This window comes from Chiloscyllium plagiosum, unplaced genomic scaffold (genome assembly GCF_037043375.1).
Source record: "Chiloscyllium plagiosum isolate Xiang-an unplaced genomic scaffold, Cpla_swu_hap1 HiC_scaffold_5, whole genome shotgun sequence".
In the NCBI taxonomy this organism is placed as follows: domain Eukaryota; kingdom Metazoa; phylum Chordata; class Chondrichthyes; order Orectolobiformes; family Hemiscylliidae; genus Chiloscyllium; species Chiloscyllium plagiosum.
Window position 1 is genome coordinate 116376845 of NW_028270143.1, and position 22987 is coordinate 116399831.

General features: G+C 43.9%; 2 protein-coding genes across 2 annotated transcripts in view; one reads left to right on the plus strand and one right to left on the minus strand.

Moving 5' to 3' along the window:
- Positions 1–2407, minus strand: part of galnt11 (UDP-N-acetyl-alpha-D-galactosamine:polypeptide N-acetylgalactosaminyltransferase 11 (GalNAc-T11)) — a 162787-nt gene extending 160380 nt beyond the window's left edge. The window contains exon 1 of the mRNA XM_043690739.2: positions 2316–2407. The gene's annotated coding sequence lies outside the window, so the exon portion shown is untranslated. The remainder of the gene's footprint in view (positions 1–2315) is intronic.
- On the plus strand, positions 1909–22787 carry LOC122550124 (THAP domain-containing protein 2-like). Its single transcript, XM_043690747.2, has 4 exons — positions 1909–2034; positions 6181–6373; positions 7333–8511; positions 20474–22787. The coding sequence occupies exons 1-3, from the start codon at positions 1964–1966 to the stop codon at positions 7774–7776; spliced, it is 708 nt and encodes a 235-aa protein (XP_043546682.1). The 5' UTR covers positions 1909–1963; the 3' UTR covers positions 7777–8511; positions 20474–22787.
- Positions 22788–22987: the final 200 nt, after the last annotated feature.

Here is a 22987-nt window from a genome sequence, read left to right on the forward strand (position 1 = left end):
GTTGTACATTGCAGTGGTTGGTACATTGGGTCTCGATCAATGTTTTTATTGATGGAGTCTGTGAATGAGTGCTATGCTTCTTGAAATTCTCTGACTGTCCTCTGTTTTACGTTGTCCCAGTCTAATTTGTATGCATAGCTACTAGGGAGGCATTGGTTTAGTTCAGTCAGCTGGATTGTTGGTTTGCAGAGCAGCGTGATACCAACAGTGTGGGCTCGATTCCCATCACTGGTTTGAGGTTACCATGAAAAACTCTCCTTCTCAACCTCTGCCCTCGACTGAGGTCTGGTGGCCCTCAGGTTAAATCGCCACCAGTCGCTTCTCTCTAATGAAGAGAGCAGCCCCTATGGTCTGGCAAGACTCTGGAAATACACATAACAAACCCTTTCACAAAAACAAAGCCACTGGGGACAGCTGGTCATGGTGTTCAGCGGCTAGTTGCAACAAACAAGTAGAATCAGCAACTGGAAGCTGTGGGAACGAAACCAAATAAATTCCAAACGAGACAGTACAGCAGCGCTTCATAGGAGACTCCACAATGCGGAGGATGGCACCTATACTGGGGACGAAACATCAGTAAACCAACTTCTCTGCTCAGCGAACATACCCACAACAAGTGCAACCAGCACCCTAGCTACAAATTTTTACACAAATCTTAAATTCAGATTGTTTTCACTGGAGCTTCAGAGACTGAAGGATGATCTGATAGGAGTACATAAAATTATGAGATGCGTGGTTAGGCTGGATAGTCAAGGGCTTTTTTCCCAGGATAGAAATGTCAAATAACAGGATGCACATGTTTAAGATGAGGGGGGAAAGTTTAAAGGAGATATGTGCAACAAATTTCTTTTTAAAGAGGCGGTAGGTGCCGGAACACACTGCCAGCGGAATTGGGAGAAACAAATATGATTGCATGTTTAAAAAACATTTAGACAGAGCAAAGAGGGATATGGACCACCTGCAGGAAGATTTGTTTAGAATGGCATCATAGTCAGTGCAGAGATGGTGGGCCAAATGGCCTATTCTTGTCTTGGAGTATTTTATGTTCTTGTCTGGTTGAGATTAAAATGGCTACTAAGAGTAACAAAATACTTAAGCTAAAATCACAACGCCTGATGAAGGAGCAGCACTCTGAAATGCAATTAAACCTGTTGGACTATAACCTGGTGTGTGTTTTTTAACTTTGTACACCTCAGTCCAACACTGGCACCTCCAAATCAAAATACTTAAGGCACTAAACAATTATGTTAATCCAAATTAGTTCACCAATTAAGACATAATATATAGCTGTATGGGTTAGTATGGAGTGATTTTCTGAAAGATTTCCTTTTTGTTCATAAATATACTTAAGTTGGGTTGATCAGGATACATGAGGAACTCAGAAGCTACATTCAAACGAGCCTGAACCAGCCTTAAAAGTGTGATTCCCCAACACACACGATAGACGAGCTGAAAAGCAACTTATTTTTTATTTTCGAAACTAGCTCGGGGGGGGGGTAGGTTCCAGTTTACGTTTAAATTTAATGCCAGCTGCTTTCCTCCCCAGGTGTATTGATTCGCAGTTCAGATCAAGAGCTGGATAAGGAAGGCACGACAACAGATGAACGTTCAAAAAGTTCCTCCCACTGGGGTGGGGGGAGGGGAAAAAGGAAGCAATGGGGGAAGAAGACGTGTGTTTTGACGCCACGCGTCGATACGTGATCCTTCCTCCCCCTTTCTCTTTCTGCCTGCCCCCTCTGGAGCAAAACTACTCACACATCTGCCATCTTAGTAAAGGATTTGGTGGTGGCGAGGCGAAGAGTCCGGCCGGCCCAAAGAATCGTTCACGCTTTTGAGCCGTTATTTCCATTTCTTTTGCTCGTATTGCGTGTGTGTGTGTGCGTGCGGGTCGGGGGGGGAAGGGGAAAATAAAAGGAGGGAGGTGGCGGTGGACTTCGTGTTTGAAAGTAAACGTCTCGGTAAGATGCCAACCAGCTGCGCGGCCTACGGATGTACAGCGGTGTACAGAAAAAACACCAACACCAGCTTCCACAGGTGGGTGAGGAGAGTAACCGAAATAAACGTGATTTGCCGTGTTGAGGATGAAGGGGGAGGGAGGGAGGGGCGAGCGGACAGGTTCCCCCCCCACCCCCAACGACGGTTGGGCCCGGGCCTGCAACCTGTTTATCTCGAGCGGCGTTCCCATGGCGGCCGCCTGCGTTCTGCTGCCTATGAGTGAGGAGGGTGGTTTATTATTTTTCTGCGTGACTTTTACCCCCATCCCGTTTTCTTCTTCAAGAGTTAGAATTCGTGCGGAGTGTCAGTGCGGGGCCTACCTGGCAGTCAGGGCACTGAAGTCTGTCGCTGCTGCCGCTGCATGCGGCATATTAATTTTTTTTGGCTCTGACACTTTCCGATATGGATGGGGGTGGGGAAGAGGTGGAAAGAGAGGGGGAGCTGACGGCATGTGGGGGAGGGGAGGTACAGCCGGAAGTACAGACCCTGGTGCGCGCGCGCTTTGGCGGAATCACTTCCGGTAGACGTTGGTTATGGACGGAAAGGTGCGGGAAGGAGGACAAGTGGGGTATATCGCGCCATCCCCGCCTGTCCATCGGGCCCGCCCTTCCCCTACCCTCACCCGGACCGCCTTTACCCTACCCACACCCGGACCGCCTTTCCCCAACACCGAGTCGACCCACCCTTCTCAGCTCCCCTCCCCCAAAGACCTGCCCTTCTGGTCTCCTCTCCTCACCACGCCTCTGCCCTTAGCCCCGCCCCCCCTTTGCTGTCTACCTTGGCCCCGCCCCGCCCCCTTTGCTGTCTACCATGGCCCCGCCCCAGCGCCGCCGTCCCTTGGCCCCGCCCCCGCGCCGCCGTCCCTTGGCCCCGCCCCCTCGGGTCCACCTCATTATCCTGACAGTTTGGTGCCGCCCCCTCCTCGCCTCATCTTTGGGCCTCGCCCCCTCTCGTAACACTGCCGTTTGGTGCCTCCCCACCTCTGCACTTCCTTATCGCCCTTCATCTCGTCTCCCAACCTTGACGCGCCTCTCTTACGGCACCATGTTTGTAATTATAATAGTAACTGCTGTTACAATAGTAATGACGTAAATTTTTTACTGCAACTTGTAATTTTTTGCTATACCGAAGTCTATATGGACAGGCAATGGATCATACAAGGTTCCACCACGTGGTAGAACTGGTTAGTAAGATTAGATCATTTGGAATCTAGGGACAGTTATATATTTGCATGAAAAAAATTGGCTTGAATGCAGGAGCTAGAAGATGGTGGTGGAGGGTTATTTTTCAGAGTGGAGGCCTGTATGCAAGGATCAGTACTGGGTGTACTGCTTTTTGTCATTTTATATAAGGATGTACAAGGATTTATGCTAGGTTTGGAGGGTTTGAGCTGTGAGCAGACTGGGGCTATCTTCCCTGAACCATCAGCGGCTGAGGGGTGACCTTTAGAAAGGTTTATGGAATCATGAGGGGGTGGATAGAGTGAATAGTCAGGTCTTTTTCCCAGTGTAGGGGAGTCCAAAACTAGAGGGCAGAGGTTTAGGGTGATGGGTTGAGGGAGATTTAAAAGGGACCTGAGGAGCAACTTTTGGTCCTATGGAATGAGCTGCCAGAGAAAGTGGTGGAGGCTGGCACAATTACATCATTTAAAAGGCATCTGGATGGGTACATGAACAGGATGTGTTCAGAGGGATATGGGCTAAATGGGCAGCACGATGGCTCAGTGGTTAGCAATGCTGCCTCACTGCGCCAGGGACTCTGGTTTGATTCCCGTCTGCATAGGTTTTCTCCGGGTGTTCCGGTTTCCTCCCACAATCCAAAGATATGCAGGTCAGGTAAATTGCCATGCTAAATTGCCCATAGTGATGGGTGCATTAGTCGGGGTAAATATAGGGTAGGGGAATGGGTCTGGGAGGGTTACACTTCGAAGGGTCAGTGTGGATTTGTTGGGCTGAAGGGCCTGTTTCCATACTATAGAGAATCTCATCTAATCTTAAATGCTGGCAAATGGGACTAGATTAATTTAGGATATCTGGTTAGGATGGACGAGGGTCTGTTTTTATGCTGTACATCTCTACTTATCTTTAAATCAACTCATAACTCAAATCAGGGAGGTTAGCAAGTGTTATTAGAGGTTTTTATCGGATCATTTTAAGACTCTGCAACAGTTATTAGAGGCTTAGCCAAAGAGATTGTGGAAGCTGGGAGAAATTGTAGCTAGGCTGTGAAGACGACAGCTCGAAGTATTGATTAGCCCGTGTTTGGTTACACATAATGCATAGGCACAGTCATGCAATAAAAAATTAAAAAGAACATGAACTGAAAAACACAGGGTGCTCACAATAACAGAATTTGAAAGCAAACTTCAGAGAGGAGTTGGCAGATGGAAGAGTGGCCAGTAGGGTTTTGGAAGACTGAAGAATGGATTTCAAAAATACAAAGTCTGAAATATAAAAGTCATGGGTGACATTACAGAGGTGAAATCTGTATAAAGAAGTGGATATGGGATCAGGAATTCAGATTACAGTTAAACAAAATTAGCATTTCTCCAAGTCTATCAAGTTGATTTCCCCAAAGCACTGCTGCCTCACAGCGCCAGTCAGCCGGGTTCGATTCCTGCCTCAGGCGACTGTGCAAACTCCACACAGACATTCTCCCCGTCTCTGCGTGGGTTTCCTCCGGGTGCTCTGGTTTCCTCCCATAATCCAAAGATGTGCTGGTTGGGTGAACTGGCATTGCTAAATTGGCCATAGTGTTAGATGCATTAGTCAGGGGTAAATATAGAGTAGGGGAATGGGTCTAGGAGAGTTACTCTTCAGAGGGTTGGTGTGGACTTGTTGGGCCGAAGGGCCTATTTCCAACCTGCAGGGAATCTAATCAAGCAGCTTCTAAAGACATCAAAGCACCTCTACTTCAAAGAGAAAAATTACAACTCTCCAATCTTTCTATAACTGAATTTCCTCATCCCTGGAACCATTTTCACAAATCTTTCTTGCACTCTCTCTGCTGCCTTCACATTCTTCTAAAGTATGGTGCTGATTTGTGCAGGTTACAAAGAAATTCCTACCTTTTGTGGCACTGTAAATAAAGCCTGGAATGCTGTATGCTTTATTGACTGTGCTCTCAAACTATCCTACCATTTTCAATGGTTTATGCACATGCACATCCAGGATTGTCTCCTACTGTACCTTTAGAATTGTACCCTTAATTGTAGACCATGCCTGTGTTATTCCTAACAAAATGAATCACTTCACACTTCTCTACATTTACAATATTAATTACTTGTCCGTCCATTCTGTCAACCTATATATTTTCTTTTGAAGTTCTATATTGTCTTTCTGGTTCATAATATTTCCAAGTTTAGTATCATCCACGTGTTTTTATATTGTGTCCTGTCTACTAATGTCTAGGTCAATAATATACATCAAGCAGAGCAGGGTTCTGAATTCCAACCTGGGAAACTCCACTGTAAATTTTGTTCCAATCAGATTCCTGTCACTCAGCCAATTTTGAAGCCATGTTGCTACTGTCTATCATTTCATACGCTCTAACTTTGGTTACAAATGTAGCATGCCTTTTAGAAGTCCATGTGCACACATCATAACCACTTTTCTCATCAACCCTCTGTATTCTGTTATGAACAGGTGAGAAGGGGTGAATCATTTCCCCACGTTTTAAAGTCTACTCGATTGGCCATGCAAATGTTTTGTTTTTATACTTATGTTGTGCAGCTATATTACACTCCAATTCATTTTCTAAAATAAAGATAAAATACTGCAGATTCTGGAAACTGAAATAAAAATAGAAAGTCCAAGAGAAACTCAGCAGGTCTGATACCATCTGTGGAGACAGAAACAGAATTAAAGTTTCGAGTCCAATGACTTTTCTCATCTTTTTGAAAGTTGCTATTCAATTTGTTTCCTTAAATCTTACAGTGCATTTCCAATCACAGCAATTTTCTGTACTTTTATTAAAAAAGCAACAAAGCTCCAATCCATCTTTAATTGTCTAAAATCTGTGCCCTCTGCTTACTAGCCCTCACATCCGCAGAAACAATTTCTCCGTTTCCACTCTTATCAAAGGCCTTCATAATTTAAAAAAATATACATTCAAGCTTTTCAAAAATGTACAAATTTGTATATCAGAGAAAGAAAACTATTTCCTGTGTTTTTGTTTTATTTTAAGGTTTCCATCTAACCCTTGGAGACGGACAGAATGGATACGGCTTGTTCGACGTGAAAACTTCAAGCCAAGCAAACACACCTTCCTTTGCTCGAAACATTTTGAGCAAACATGCTTTGACCGGACAGGACAAACTAGGCGCCTGCGAGAAGATGCTGTCCCTACAATATTTGACTTCCCACCACACATGCAAAATGTAAGGCCTGGATTTTGGTAGTGCTCCACTTAAAAGTCCTGTGCTAGTTGTAAACCTAGGAAATAGGGGCAGGAGTAGACTGTATGGCTCCATGAATAAAGTCATGGCTAATCTTCAGTTTCAATTCCACTCTTCTGCTCACTACCCAGACCCCACAACTTCCTGTGAGAGAAAATATCTGTCTATCTCAGCCTTAAATATAGGATGAAGGAAAATCCACAATCCAGGGGCAGAAAATTTCATAGGTTCACAACCTTCTGGGTGAGGAAATTTTTCCACTTCTGTCCTAAATGACCAGCCCTTTATCCTGATTGACTGCCCTGTGTTCTAGATTTCCCAGCGTGCTGCAGGGATAACAACCTTTCAATTTCTATACTGCCTTCAGAATCTTGCATGTTTCAGTGAGATGACCCCAAAAGACCAGAGATTATGGACCCAGTTTACTCCATCCCTAAAGTATATCTGGCTGGATTTTGTGGAGTTGAAGATGCTCCATCCATCCATGTCCTTGTTGCATCCCCTTGCTTCCCTCTGTCACTTTCTTCCTTCACCCATCTCCAAACAGAATCATAATTAAAATTTATCAGCAAGGCACATTCTGAACTTGGGCCAGCAATCGGATGTGATTGTGGTGAAAAAGAAGCAATAGACAACAGTGTGGGTGGAAGGAAAACTAATATGAAATAGCCACTGGCAGGCTTCAAAACTGGGTCCCCTTTCAGTGAGGAATTGACTTGATTGAGCAGTGGACTCCAATTAATAGTCTAGTCACTATAATCCTTCTCCGTATAACTTGATAGAAATATAGTAATCAGCTGGGCCTCCTGCTCACTATATGCTGTCCATAAAATATCTTGGATAAGCAGGGATTGGCCTTAACTGGAGCTGACCCTACTCTAGTTAAGAGCATCCCACCCACATCTGGATGTTATAACATTACTTTTGGTTTTTTTTTACAGAAATTAGTATCCAGGAAAACCCCTTTGACCTCTGCAGGTATCAGTAACCAACAGGACCCATCCAAGTCTAGCAGTAGTACTGGCACGAGCACTCGGACAACTGGCACAAACACTAGGACTATTAGTACTAGCACTCGGACTACTGGCACTAGCACCAGCACCAGTCCTTGCACCACCAGCAGTACGGAAGTTTTCCAAGAACATAGCTATTGTTTGGCTAATCCTGTCGTGGCCAAGAGGAAGGTATTCCAGTTGCAGGATGAAGTGGACTACCTCCGCCAACAAATAAGAATCAGCAGGCAGAGAGAACGTCGAGTGGTCAAGAAATGGAGAGGCATCAGCAACCTGCTTGAAGACTTGAAAGAAAGAAACCTGTTGCCTAAGGGCAAAGGAGCAGAACTTGTTCAGTCTGTCTTGACTGATGAATCATTTAAAGGCAGATGAACTGACTGGACTTTCACAAGTGTATGGGTACACTGACCAGACGAGGCAGTTCTGCTTCCTTTTACTGTCCATTTCTTTTGACCCGAAAGCACAGGAGTGAATATTTTGATCAAACCTTTCACCTACCAAACTCTGCAATGCTTGGATGCTTTGGTTTATTGGTTGTTGTTTGCTTCAGCAGTCGATATAAAAACATTTGAGTGATGCACATTGCATTTGTTAGACTTGAAATGTAGCCAAGTAGTGCAGCAGTTGTTACAGGGGACATTGGTGTATGATTTAGTGACAACAGACATCTGCTCACAAAGCATGGCCAGATTAGATACTTTCCCTATCATGGCATGCCAGGAAGTATTGGCCAGTTAACTTGAACAGTGCCATGACTCTGTTATTCAGTGGGTCCTAACAAATTACTAGCCGACTATGTGCCTTGACACCAGCCTCAGAAGGGCAACCCTCTGCACCAGAATAATGTTTTTGTTTCCTATGTCAATAGACCTGTGTACTTGCACACACCACAACTTGGATTGAGACTGCACCTGAGCCATTTCATGCAGGCTTTTTACAGCCAGCCATAAGCAAGAGAAGAAGTGTTTACCCTACTAACTGAATAGAATATCATCGCTAATAGGTATAACCAGAAATCAGACTCCTACGTCTTTGCAAATGTTACAGGCATCTATACCTCCACCTGAAGGGCCCAAGCAGATGCAGTCTTCAGAATCGACTGTGGCGGTAGGTCATTACCAAGCTGATAGATATTTTAGAAATTCAATTTTTAAAATGGCAAATAAACTATTATTGTGAAGTTCTGGAAATCTATTAAGAGTGCATTAAGTGCTTAAGCCAACTAACAGGGCAAGCCAGACTCCTTGCAATTAGCAGACAGGAAAAAACAACTCCTGACAGTGTAAGATAATGACCAGTACTCATTTAATGTGTTGTTAGCTCTTGCTTGTGTGACTGGAGGAGCTTGTACCTTGAAATATTGCCATTCATTCAGCAGCAGAAGTCATTGACAGGCCAAGTGTCTGCTCATAATCTGTAAGCATTTTATATTTTATAAAAGCTTTTCAGTTTTAAGTCTGACCCAAAGAAGCTCTGATTGCTCCCTGATAAAGGCAATGAGTTGCTGAGTCATACAGACAAGGAGGCTTGCCAGTCTCTATGCTTAGTCCATACATAATGAGGTGATCCCAGTCAAGGAGGGTGTTGGAGCAAATGATTGCTCTTATTTCCCCTGACACATGGATCTCTATCCTGGAACTGGCACTGAAAATGTAGAATGATGACCAAATTCAAGGCTATGCCACTTGTGGTTAAATAGCATTCTTGACTGGGAAACTATATAGTTCAAGTACTTTAGATGGGTCAGTTTTTGTCCAATGTGTGGAGGAGGATTTCCTGACATGGTATGTATACAGGCTAACAAGGGGTGAGGTCACATTAGATTTGATACTGGGTAATGAACCAGGCCAGATTTGGAGGGAGGTGAGCACTTTGGTGATAGCGACCACAATTTGGTTATGTCTACTTTAGTGTTGGAAAGGGATAGGTATATACCACAGGCAAGATTTATAGCTTGGGGAAAGGCAATTATGATGCAATTAAGCAAGATTTAGGATGCATAGGATGGGGAAGGAAACTACAGGGGTTGGGCACAATTGAAATGTGGAGCTTATTCAAGGACCAGCTCCTGTGGGTCCCAAATAAGTATGTACCTGTCAAGCAGGGAAGAAGGTGTCGAGCGTGGGAGCTGTGGTTTACTAAGGAAGTTGAATCTGTCTTCAAGAGGAAGAAGGCAGTTTATGTTCGGATGAGATGTGCTGACTTAGTTAGGGCGCTTGAGATTTACAAGTTAGCCAGGAAAGACCTAAAGAGAGAGCTAAGAAGAGCCAGGAGGGGACATGACAAGTCATTGACAGATAGGATCAAGGAAAGCCCTAAGGCTTTCTATAGCTGTATCAGGAACAAAAGAATGATGAGAGTAAGATTAGGGCCAATCAAGCATAGTAGTAGGAAGTTGTGCCTGGAGTCAGAGGAAATACGGCAGTACTAAATGAATACTTTTTGTCAGTATTCACACTAGAAAAAGACTGTGGTCGAGGAGAATACTGAGATACAAACTACAAAACTAGATGGGATTGAGGTGCATAAGGAGGAGGTGTTAGCAATTCTGGAAAGTGTGAAAAATAGGTAAGTCCCCTGGGCTGGATGGGATTTATCCTAGGATTCTCTGGGAAGCCAAGGAGGAGATTGCTGAGCCGTTGGTTTTGATCTTTATGCCGTCATTGTCTATAGAAATAGTGTCAGAAGACTGGAGGATAGCAAATGTTGTTCTCTTATTCAAGAAAGGGAGTAGAGACAACCCTGAAAATTATAGACCTGTGAGCCTTGCTTCGGTTGTGGGTAAAGTTTGGAAAGTGTTATAAGAGATACGATTTAAAATCTTCTGGAAAGGAGTACGTTGATTAGGGATAGTCAACACTGTTTTGTGAAGGGTAGTGGTGCCTCACAAACCTTATGGAGTTCTTTGAGAAGGTGACCAAATAAGTGGATGAGGGTAAAGCGATTGATGTGGTGTATGTGGATTTCAGTAAGGCATTTGCTAAGGTTCCCCACGGTAGGCTATTGCACAAAATACGGAGGCGTGGAATTGAGGGTGATTTAGATCAGAAATTGACTAGCTGAAAGAAGACAGAGGGTGGTGATTGATGGAAAATATTCATCCTGGAGTTCAGTTACAAGTGGGGTACCGCAAGGATCTGTTTTAGGTCCACTGTTGCTTGTCATTTATATAAATGACCTGGATGATGGCATAGAAGGATGGGTTAGTAAATTTGCGGATGACAGTAAGGTCGGTAGAGTTGTGGATAGTGCTGAAGGATGTTGTGGATTACAGAGAGACTTGGATAAGCTGCGGAACTGAGCTGAGAGGTGGCAAATGGAGTTTAAAGTGGAAAAGTGAGAGTTAATTCACTTTGGAAGGAGTAACAGGAATGCAGAGTACTGGGCTAATGGTAAGATTCTTGGTACTGTAGATGAGCAGAGAGATCTCTGTGTCCAGGTACGTAGATCCTTGAAAGTTGTCACCCAGGTTGAGAGGGTTGTTAAGAAGGCATATGATGTGTTAGCTTTTATTGGTAGATGGATTGAGTTTCGGAACCATGAGATCATGCTGCAGCTGTATGAAACTCTGGTGCGGCCACATTTGGAGTATTGCGTACAGTTCCACATTATAGGAAGGATGTGGAAGCTTTGGAAAGGATTCAGAGGAGATTTGCTAGGATGTTACCGGGGTGGGGTCTTACAAGGAAAGGCTGAGGGACTTGAGAAGGTTGAGAGGTGACTTAACTGAGACATATAAGATAATCAGAGGGTTTGGTTGGACAGTAAGAGCCTTTTTCCTCGGTTGGCAATGGCTAGAACGAAGGGCCGTAGCTTTAAATTGAGGGGTGATAGATATAGGTCAGATGTCAGAGGTAGTTTCTTAAGAGAGTAGTAGGGGCATGGATTGCACTGCCTGCAACGGTAGTAGACTCACCCAACTTTAAGGGCATTTAAATTGTCATTGGGTAGGCATATAGGTGAGAATAGGATACTGTAGGTTAGACAGGCTTCAGATTGATTCCATAGGTCGGTGCAACATTGAGGGCCGAAGGCCCTGTACTACGATGATGTTCTATGTTCTACACATACTCTATAGTTTGTCCTATGCACTGTTCACTTGGATGAGGCATTAAAAAAGGAATAACATAAAACAAACCTGTAACCCATTGATTCAAGAGTTAGCAGGGTTGGGATATCTGGTCGACATGGACAGGTTGGATCAAAGGGTCTGTTTTCATGCTGTACATTTCTATGACTCTATGTATTAAAAAAAACCTGAAGTGGCTATGGGGATATTTTTAGATTAAATTGAAAGTTTAACCATATTTTTAATTAATTTGAGGGGTGTCAGCATCACTGGCTGTGCCAGCATTTTTCCCTTGAAGGTGGCAGTGTGTTACTTTCTCGAACCACTCCAGTCCATTTGGTGTACATAGACCCACAATGCCATCAACAATGAAGTGCCAGGATTTTGACTGAGTGACACTGAAGGAACAGCAATGTTTTCAAGCCTGGATAGTGAGTGGCTTGGGGGGAGCTTGCAGGTAATAGTATTCCCATGCTGCCCTTGAATTTCTAGATGGAGTGGTTGTGATCTAGGAATGGTGCTGTTTAAAGAGTCTTGTGATGCATCTTGTAGGATGTACTCACTATTGCTACTGAGCACAGGTGTTGGAGAGAATGAATGTTTGGATGTGGTGCAAATCAATTGGGTTGCTTTGTTTGGATGGTGTCAAGTTGGTACAGCCCTCATCCAGGCAAGTGGGGAGTTTTCGATCACACTCTTGACTTGTACTTTGTACGTAACAGACAGGCTTTGTGGGGTCAGGAGGTACTTACTCAATGTGTGACTCCAAGCCTCTGACCCAGTTCTTGTGGCCACAATAGCTATATGACTAGTCCATTTCAGTTTCTGGTAATCCCTAGGATGTTGGTAGAGGCAGATTCAGTGTTGAAAATACCATTGATTACCAGGGGACAGTCATAAGATTTTGTCTTGTTGGGGATGATCATTGTCTGCACTTGCATGGTAAGAATGTTACTTACCAATTATCAGCCCAAGTCTGGAGATTGTTCACACTTTTTTGCATCTGAACATGCACTGCATCGGTATCTGAGGAGTTGCAAATGGTGCTGAATGTTCATGCAATCATCAGCAAACATCCCTACATCTGACCTTATAGAGGGAAGGTCATTTTTGATGAAGCAGCTGAAGATGTTTAGGTCTAGGACACTACCCTGAGGAGTTCCTGCAGAGATGTCCTGGAGCTGATGTCCAACAATCACAGCCATCTTCCTGTGTGCTAGGTATAACTCCAACCAGTGGGCAGTTTATCCCCTGATTCCCATTGACTCCAATTTGTTCAGGCTTTTTGACACCATACTTGGTCAAATGTGGCCTTGATGTCAAGGACTATCACACTCACGACATCTCTGGAATTCAGCTGTTTTGTCCAACTTTAACCAAGGTTGTGATGAGGTCAGAACCTGAACTGGTTATTGCTGCGAAAGTGCCAACTCATAACATTGTTGATGACACCTTCCATCACTTTACTTTCAGCTGAGTAGACTGATGGGACAGTAGTTGGTTAGGTTGGATTTGCCCTGATTTTTATGTTTTTAAAAAAAATTTATCTGGGCAATTTTCCATATTTTCGATAGATGGCACCACAGTGGGATACAGCCGAGAGGAAATGGTCCTGAGTGTAACACTCTGGTGTTGTGTGGCTCTGAACATGGGCAAGGAAACCTCCTGCTGGTTACCACACACCCTTGCCCTTGGCTGATATTCAGTGCTGCTCCACGTTGAGCACCACCTGGAGGAAGCATAGTGGGTGGCAAGAGCACGAAATGTGCTCTATTAGGGGACTTCAATGTCCATCACCAAGAGTGGCTTAACTGAACTGAGCTGGTCACTTTGTTAAGGACAGACTGGGTCTGCAGCAGTTGATGAGGGAACAAACTAGAGGGAAAAACACACCCGACCTCATCCTCACAAATCTGCCATCTGCAGAAGCACCTGTCCATGGCAGTATTGGTAAGAGTGATAAATACATAGTCCATATCGAGACAAAGTCCCACCTTTACACTGATAACACCTTTGTGTTGTATGGCTCTGACCAGATATAGCAACCAGCGTACCTTCTAATGTTCTTTCCAGTTGAAGAATGGGGGTTGAGTGGCAGCAACTTCTGGAACTGGAAGCCAATGCCATGATTGGCATGCTGACACCACTCACCATGCATGGAATCTTGGAGCAACTACATGTAGTGAAAGAAAAATGGAGAACATTCTCTTCCTCCCCTACCATCCCACAGCTCTGCTCTTAGTAGAGAAGACCCATTCTCTCCCTTCCACCCAGTTTGCACCCATTCTGTACATCACTTATTTCTCGTTCATCCTCCTGTCTTTGTGCAGAGACCCAGTGCAAATCTGTTCCCTTTGCCCTTCTTTCAAAAGGCAAAGAATAAACAACAATTTTCCACCCCTTTTCAGTTCTGAAGAATCATACTGGACTCTGTTTCTCTCCCCACAGATACTGCCAGAGCTGCTGAGTTTCTCCAGCACTTTGTTTTGACTTCAGATTTCAAGCATCCACAGTACTTTGCTTTTATCTGAACAGTCCAGAAGACTTGTGCTCCAGAAGTTGCCATGCCCATAGCTAAGCTGCTTCAGGACAGGTGCCATCTCTGCTAGGTTTATCCTGCCTTTGGGACAGAACATATCTCAGGGGTATCCCTGTAAAAACGCCATCCCATTCTCCCAATTCCTTCGACTCTGCCGCATCTGCTCCCAGGAGGACCAGTTCCAAAAACGCACATCCCAGATGGCCTCCTTCTTCAAGGACCGCAATTTCCCCCCCGACGTGGTCGACGATGCCCTCCACCGCATCTCTTCCACTTCCCGATCCTCCGCCCTTGAACCCCGCCTCTCCAACCGCCACCAGGACAGAACCCCACTGGTCCTCACCTACCACCCCACTAACCTCCATGTACAGCGCATCATCCGCCGCCATTTCCGCCACCTCCAAACGGACCCCACCACCAAGGATATATTTCCCTCCCCTCCCCTGTCAGCATTCCGTAAAGACCACTCCCTCCGTGACTCCCTCGTCAGATCCACACCCCCCACAAACCCAACCTCCACTCCCGGCACCTTCCCCTGCAACCGCAGGAGGTGCAAGACTTGCGCCCACACCTCCCCTCTCACCTCCCTCCAAGGCCCCAAAGGAAACTTCCATATCCACCACAGATTCACCTGTACCTCCACACATATCATCTATTGCATCCTTTGCACCCGATGTGGCCTCCTCTATATTGGGGAGACGGGCCGCCTACTTGCGGAGCGTTTCAGGGAACACCTCTGGGACACCCGGACCAACCAACCCAACCACCCTGTAGCTCAACATTTCAATTCCCCCTCCCACTCCACCAAGGATATGCAGGTCTTTGGACTCCTCCATCGTCAGACCACAGCGAAACGACGGTTGGAGGAAGAACGCCTCATCTTCCGGCTAGGAACCCTCCAACCACAAGGGATGAACTCGGATTTCACCAGTTTCCTCATTTCCCCTCCCCTCAGCCTGTCTCAGTCAAATCCATCAAATTCAGCACCGCCTTCCTAACCTGCAATCATCTTCCCGACCTCTCCGCCCCCACCCCAGTCTGACCTATCACCCTCACCTTGACCTCTTTCCACCTATCACATTTCCGACACCCCTCCCCCAAGTCCCTCCTCCCTATCTTTTATCTTAGCCTGCTGGACCAACTTTCCTCATTCCTGAAGAAGGGCTAATGCCCGAAACGTCGATTCTCCTGTTCCCTAGATGCTGCCTGACCTGCTGCGCTTTTCCAGCAACACATTTCCATCTCTGATCTCCAGCATCTGCAGACCTCACTTTCTCCTACAGGAGTTGGGAGGTCATGTTGCGGCTGTACAGGACATTGGTTAGGCCATTGTCGGAATATTGCGTGCAATTCTAGTCTCCTTCCTATCGGAAAGATGTTGTGAAACTTGAAAGGGTTCAGAAAAGATTTACAAGGATGTTGCCAGGGTTGGAGGATTTTAGCTATAGGGCGAGGCTGAACAGACTGGAGATGTTTTCCGTGGAGCATCGGAGGCTGAGAGGTGACCTTTTATAGAGGTTTACAAAATTATGAGGTGCATGGATAGGGTAAATAGACAAAGTCTTTTCCCTGGGGTCGGGGAGTCCAGAACTAGAGGGCATAGGTTTAGGGTAAGAGGGGAAAGATATAAAAGAGTCCTAAGGGGCAACTCTTTCAAGCAGAGGGTGGTACGCGTATGGAATGAGCTGCCAGAGGATGTGGTGGAGGCTGGTACAATTGTAACATTTAAGAGGCATTTGGATGGGTATATGAATAGGAAGGGTTTGGAGGGATATGGGCCGGGTGCTGGCAGGTGGGACTAGATTGGGTTGGAATATCTGGTCGGCATGGACACGTTGGACCGAAGGGTCTGTTTCCATGCTGTACATCTCTATGGCTCTTTGACTCTATGTTTGACTAGTCTCAATTTTGGCACTAGATCCCAGATGTTGGTAAGGAGGACTTAGCAGAATTAATAGGCTGCTCCTGCTCCTCGGATGCTGCCTGACTTGCTGTGCTTTTCCAACACCACTCTTACCTTGAGTTGATAGGGCTGTGTTTGCTGTTGTCATTTCAATCTGTTTCATTCCTTTTTGAGGCTTTTTTTGTGGAATGATACAATTGACTGATTTGGTAGATTATTTCAGAAGGGTAGTAAAGAGACAGCCACATTTCTTTGGGTCTGGGGTCACATGTAGTCCAGACTAAAGGAGGATTTCCTTCCCTGAAGGACATCAGTGAACTAGGTGGGTTTTTATGACAATTGATAGTGGATTTATGATCATTATTAGACATGTAATTCCAGGATTTTTTAAGAATTAAATCCAAATTTCGTTATCTGCTGTGGCATGATTTCAGCCTGCCCAACTCTCCACCCCCGAATATTTCCTGCGTCTCTGGATTACAAGTACAGTGGTAATACAATGAAGCCGTTTCCTGTCTCCCTTAAAAGGTACGTTGTAGTAAAATCAAATGTTTACACCCTTCATACCAAAGGTATGAGATAACAAAATGACCTCTGTATGGGTGCTGCTACTGGGCTGACGTGTTGCCGACAGCACACAGTTTTTCCAGTGGGTGGCTTCACAAAAGTGATGTCTTCTGGGCAGCAGCAAGAATGCAGTTGATCGAATTTGTGACTCACTCAACAGCACTGATTGAAGGAATAAAGCATTTGTGCTAGCAACAGGTGTGTCTCTTGCAGCATTTTCACATCCCGACCACTAAAAGGAGGTGGGCTGTACAGCCGGGTGGTGAACTTAAGTAATAGCAGCAGAAAATGGTTGGTCTGCAATCGTCTTCTGATGCAACCTTGACCTTGAAATGGAATTCCTGGATCCAGTCGCCAGGAGGCTCATAATTGCTCAGCCACTGCCATCCACAACTCTCTTATCACATTCCTGAGCTCACGGAAGGTTGGTCTCTCAGCAATGACGAATAACAGTTTCATATAAAGCTCTAATCTCGCCACTGGAAAATTATTCTTTCCACGGTGGGGGTCACTGATTGTGGTATCATTTATTGCCCATCCCAAGATGCTTAGAATAGACATTTATGAGCTGCCTTCATGAGCCATTACTGGCCATGTGCATTTAGGGAGGGCGCTCTATGACTTTGACTCAGCAACACTAAAGGAACAGTCACAGAGGTGAATATAACTATTGACGCACAAATACTACCTTAGGCCTAACTCCCTGTGTATGATAGTGATAGGGTTGTCGCTTTGCTTCGGTTGGAGGGATTCATGCTGTGAGGCCCAGATCTTATTAGACTTGCCACATTCCTTGCCATTCCCATTGTTATGTTGTGTATCATGTCCAATTTCTGCCCCATCTTATACACCAATCCCAGAACAACTCATCACTTAGCTGAAACCCCAGAACTGACCAGCCTGACAGTGGCACCATATTTAAAAACGAGTTGTGCCCAAAGACAAAACAGTTAGTCTGGAGGTGCTTTGCCTAATTCCTGACATTTGCTGTGGATATGGCAGAGCAGAGAAAACCAGTGCTTTGCTTTGTGAAAAGGGACCTTTTCTTTAATGCATTCTTAGAATGAGGGTATCACTAGCTAGACCAGTATTTATTGCCCATCCCTGATTTGCCCAGAGGCCAGTTAAGGGTTTCTTTTTCTGACAATCAGCAATAGTTTTGTGGTCATTGTTAGACTTTTAATTCCAGTATATAATTGAATTTGATTCTACCGTGGTGGGTTTCGAACCAGAGCCTACAGAACATGAGCTGGTTCTCTGGATTAATCGTCTAGTAGTAGGATAATACCATTAGGCCATCACCCACCCTGGAGGGCCTGTTGGATGAGGTGGTACACAGGCAGAACTTTTCCTCTTCCTCCAGGAGCAGCTGTGGAAGCTTCAATACAAAACCACGCCAGCCAGTCTTGAGGTTGCCACCCAGGTTAAAGCAGTCTCAGACATGTGGAGGAATGCACAGCGATGTGGGAAAAAGATCAGTGATCTTCTCCACTCCTCCAACATGCATGACATCAGCTTCTCTCAGACACTTCGCATTCACACTGTCTTGGCAACAGTACTAAGTTTCTACAAAGGATCATTCACTCTCACTACTGCCTACAACATTCACCCACTCACCCATGATATCACTTACCCTGTATACCCTCTGCCTGACAACTCATATGCTCCCCACCTATGCCAAAAGTACAGCTGTGCCACACATTTACATCTCCTTTAATATCGCAGCAGTGTGTACTATCTACAAGATGCACTGTAGACATTCAATAAAGATCCTTAGCACCCTTCAAAACCACAACTACTTCCAGTTAGAAGGATAAGGGTAGCACTATATGAGGGCACCATCAACTGTAAGTTCCCCTCGCCACCCATCATCCTGACTTCGAAGTATGTCATTGTTCCTTCTGTATTGCTGGGTCAAAATGTTGGAGTTTCCTCCCTCGGGAATTTTGGGTCTTCCTACATTACGTGGACAGCAGTGGTTCAAGAAAGCAGCTCACCTCCATCTTGTCGAGCAACTGGGCATGGGCAATAAACTCTGGCCAGCCTGTGATGTCCATGTCCCACAAGTGAATAAAATACCTGCCTCTCTCTTATTCCAGCAGGAAAACAGCCCAAAATAGGTCAAAGAGAGTTAAGACAGTTAGTGTGCTGCCTCTCATTTTGGTCCTCACATTATGTGGAGAGGATTCTGACTATGACTACCCCAAGAAGAACCTGGACTGGTTTCAGGCTGCCCTGGATTCACGGTGCCAGGAATCCTCTGAGCGAAGGCTATCCCCCTTGACTGAGGCTTGCTGATACCAATGAGAAACTTCTGGCTTTGTGTCTACTAAATGGCACAGCAAAACAGTAATAATATGAAGCTGGTCTGGCCTAAGTGGCAAAGTGCAAAAAGATGCCAGGGAGGCTCGGCTGCCAGTGGCAGCTTGAGATGCATCATTGAGCTGCATAAATCCCTATTAGTGGATCAGAAATGTGCCATGAGAGGTCAGAAAGGCTGGCACGTGTTGGGTTACTTAAGGAAATTTAACATGGATTTCCGAAGGAAAAGTGGTGTTTTATTAACTAGCTGGAGATTTTTGAGAGGTCAATTAAGGTAATATAGTTGGTGTGGTGTATGGGGCTTCCAAAAGGTATTTGATAACCCAGTGAGCAAAGTTGTAGCTCATGGAATTACAGGGACAACACCAACGTGGATAGAGAATTGGCTGTGCAACAGATAACAAAGTAATGGTTTAATGGGTATGTTTCAGGCTGAAGGAAGATTTATAGTGGTATTGCCAGAGATCAGTAAGGGACCCTTGCTTTTCCTGATATATGTTAATGACAATACACAATTTGCACGTTTGCGATGATGCAAAATTCTGAAGCATTGTGAACTGGAAGAAGGATAGTTAGTGGAATGGGCAGGGAAATCCCAGATGGCATTCAGTGTGGAGAAATGTGAAGTAATTCAGAACATGGAGACACAATATAAATTAAAGGGTACAATTCTAAAGGAGACACAAAAGCAGAGAGACTATGGCTAAATCATGGAAGTTAGCAAGACAGATTGAGAACTCAGGTAATAAAGTGTCCTATGTTTTATTAAAAGGAGCACAGAGAGCAAGAGCTTCTCTAAGACTTCTATAAGCCACAAGTTCAACCTGTGTTGGAGTATAATGTACAATTAGTGGCACTTCGTATTTGGACGGATGTAAAGACCATTTGGAGACTGCAAGAAAGATTCAAAAGATTCTAGGGATGAGGAAGTTCAGTTATGAAGATAAAGTAGAGAAATTGGAACTGTTTTCCTTGGAGGACAGAAGGCTGAGAAGGGATGTTTTTGGTGATATTCAAAATCATGAGGGGTTTTGGACTGGATGGATAATAAGAAGCTGCTCAAAGTTATGAAAGGATCGAGAAGAAAGCACAGATTTGAAATAATTGGCAAAAGAAACATATTTATATAAAGAAACACATTTTAATGCAGAAAGAGGTTAAGATCTGGAATACACTGGCTGAGTATAGCCAAGTTCAACAGAGGCATTCAAAAGGGAATTGGACTATTATTTGAAAAGGAAGAATATGTGGGGTTCCGGGGGGAAATGGGAGAATGGCAACAGATGAATTGCTCACGCAGAGAGCTGGTGCAGGCACAAGAAGTTGTTTGGCCTTTTTCTGCACTGTAAAAATATTTCAATTCTGTGAAATCACTTCAACATCTTTTACAAATTATTACTGCCAATAATCATGCTGGTGACATGATGTATTATGTTGTGGAGATCTAAACTGTCAAGGCCATATCTTCAATTAACCCATATCATTGTTGCCTGTATTGATGAAGAAAGAGTTTAGAAATGAGATGGAGTTAGTGTCAGCATGGGTTTGTTAGACAATGTGGTCACTTGTATAATCTTATCTATTGTTTCTTATTTAGGGACGAGAAGCTAATTAATACATTTGACAATGACAATTTGTGTCTGAGTTCCACATATTCTTTCATTTTCAGGGAGTTACTCAGAAACCCACAAAGTTCCAAGGACCTACAAGAGCTCAGCAAGCAGAGGAGCTATGATCATTACAGTTTATCACCTTTCCTAGAAACTCAATCATCTTCCTTTTAAGTCTAAGTGGCTGCTGTGTAATTTATTATACCTGCTGTAAATATGAAGTGTATTGCAGAAGTAAGTGCAGTTGTGCTCAGTAAAAGGCCATGACACCCATAAGAATTTGAAATAATGAGGAAATGTCCCATCACTGTCAGCAAAACCACAACTGCACATAGGGATTTGGGGTGTGGGGGAAAGAAGGTAATGTCTTTGAACAATTTAAAAACACATTTCAGATTTGTTTAGTTGTCTGCTGTGTGTATTGCAGTACCAGCAGAACATAGGTTGCATAAATAAATTATTTTTAAGATGTCCTAGCAGAAGAATGAATTAATTTAGCCAATCAGTAGGAGAGCCATTCGGATCTGCAAAGTCTGAGATTCAATCCGCAGTCAATGCTGAATATTCCAATTTTCAACTGAGCTGCAAAAAGGAAGACTAAAATTGTCAATGATACTTTAGCATGAAAGGAAAATCAACCAGGTTTGCTGTTCTTGTTCTAGCAATCAATATTGCAAGAGCACATTTGTGAACACTGGGTGATGAGACGTTTAATTTTGACACCCTATCCCCTGTTCCACTTAATCTGAATAACTTGGATGGCCACCATTCTGCACTTGAAAAGGTATAATATTTCCTAGTTCATCCTGCTGGTCATTTTAAAAGAAGAGTGGGAACAGATCAATTGTCGTCATAAACTGAGTGAAAGATTGTAAATAGCACAGGGAGCTTTGGGAATCTAGCAAAAGGAAAATAACCTCTTCTTGGGGAAAATGATAACATTTATCCAGTGCCCTGGCAATTTGAGGTTCGTGGGTTCAGGGATATGGGAACTGGAATGGATCATTCACCCCTCGAGCCTGTTCTGCTGTTCAGTTTGATGCTAGTTCATTAGCATTCTTGACTCCATCTATTCAACTTACCATACCCAACAAAAAGAGTCTAAATTTTTAAATTGTGATTTGGTGATACCTGCCTCATCCCACTTGCTTCAGTAGGAGAGTTCCAAGTTCCTCTCTTCTTTCTGAGAGACTGTACAGGATCTCCACTGGCCAGCTTGACACAGTGTGTGCTTAACAAAAGCTGCTAAAATTGGAATAAGTGCGAGAGACCATTTGAACCTGTTTAAAAATAAAAGAAAATAGTCTTTTGATTCAACATAGATCTCCCTGGATTTGTATGTCTGTCCATCCTAGTCTCATCCTTACTCAAAGCGGTTGGATGGAAGCACAGGATATGTAGGAAGAACAAAAAGGATTACATTGAAAACTATAAAAAGTTCTTCGTGCTGATCATTTCAATCCAAAGGATTTTCCAGATCATAGTAAACTTCACAATGTGATAAAGATGTATATGTTCATAATGTAACTTTATCTCACAACACTGAGGAATCAAACAGGGAATGATACTGAGATTGACAATTTCAGCAGAGAGGATGAGGAATAGTTGACAAGAAAGCTGCAGAAATGGAAAAGAATGAAAGTTAATGTTAAAATACAAATAAGAGAAATAAGAGTACCTTAAGAAAATGGATAATCAAAACTTTTTTTCACTGCTGAAGAAGACACTTTGTCAAAACTTTTCACCTTGCACTCATCAGGACGTTTTGCAAGAATAACAATTGAAGGGGAACACCCACAAAAATGTTTTAGAAGCTGGTGCAATCGGGTTGATACTGCTAAACTTGTAGGATGAAAATCATACTGGAAGCATCAGAAAAACATGATAAATGGACTAATAATAGTCAGTAGTCCTATCACAGGTTTTATGTTGCATTAACAAAAATGTTAATAATCAAATCCAATTTCAAGATGTTTTATGGAATTACTTTCTACCTTGGACATTATATACTTTATAATTTACTGTTATGTTGATACACTGAGACTATCCATATTACTTGAGACTCAACATCATCTTCAAGAATTCAGTTTGCTTCATATGGTATTGGAGTTCATTGCCAGCCAACTTGCTCTATAGGATCTATGAAATGATGCTTCACATGTACATAAGTGTATCAGTTTAGATGCTGACTGCCATTTACACAGACAGTACATGTGCATCAGTGTATATTCAAATCAGCTGTTCCAGAATTTGAAACTTTGCTCCACTCAGTCCTGTTTATTTCACATTCCTCCCCAATGCTTCACAATTGATGGATGACTTGGCTTGTACCCTCAGAAAATCCCTTCCTAAACTCCCAATTCTCCACTTAAATCTCCTCAAAAAGAAGAAATCTCTTTTCTAGGCTTTTGGTCATCCCTTGCACGTCGTGACTCACCATCTATTCTCCATAAAGTGATGGATGCGAGTCGGTGATATGATACCAACTGTAAGTGCTATCCTACCACTTGTTGCTGCTATACTGTACATTGAAAGAAAGGCTATATTAAAAAAAAACACTACAGTAAATAAGT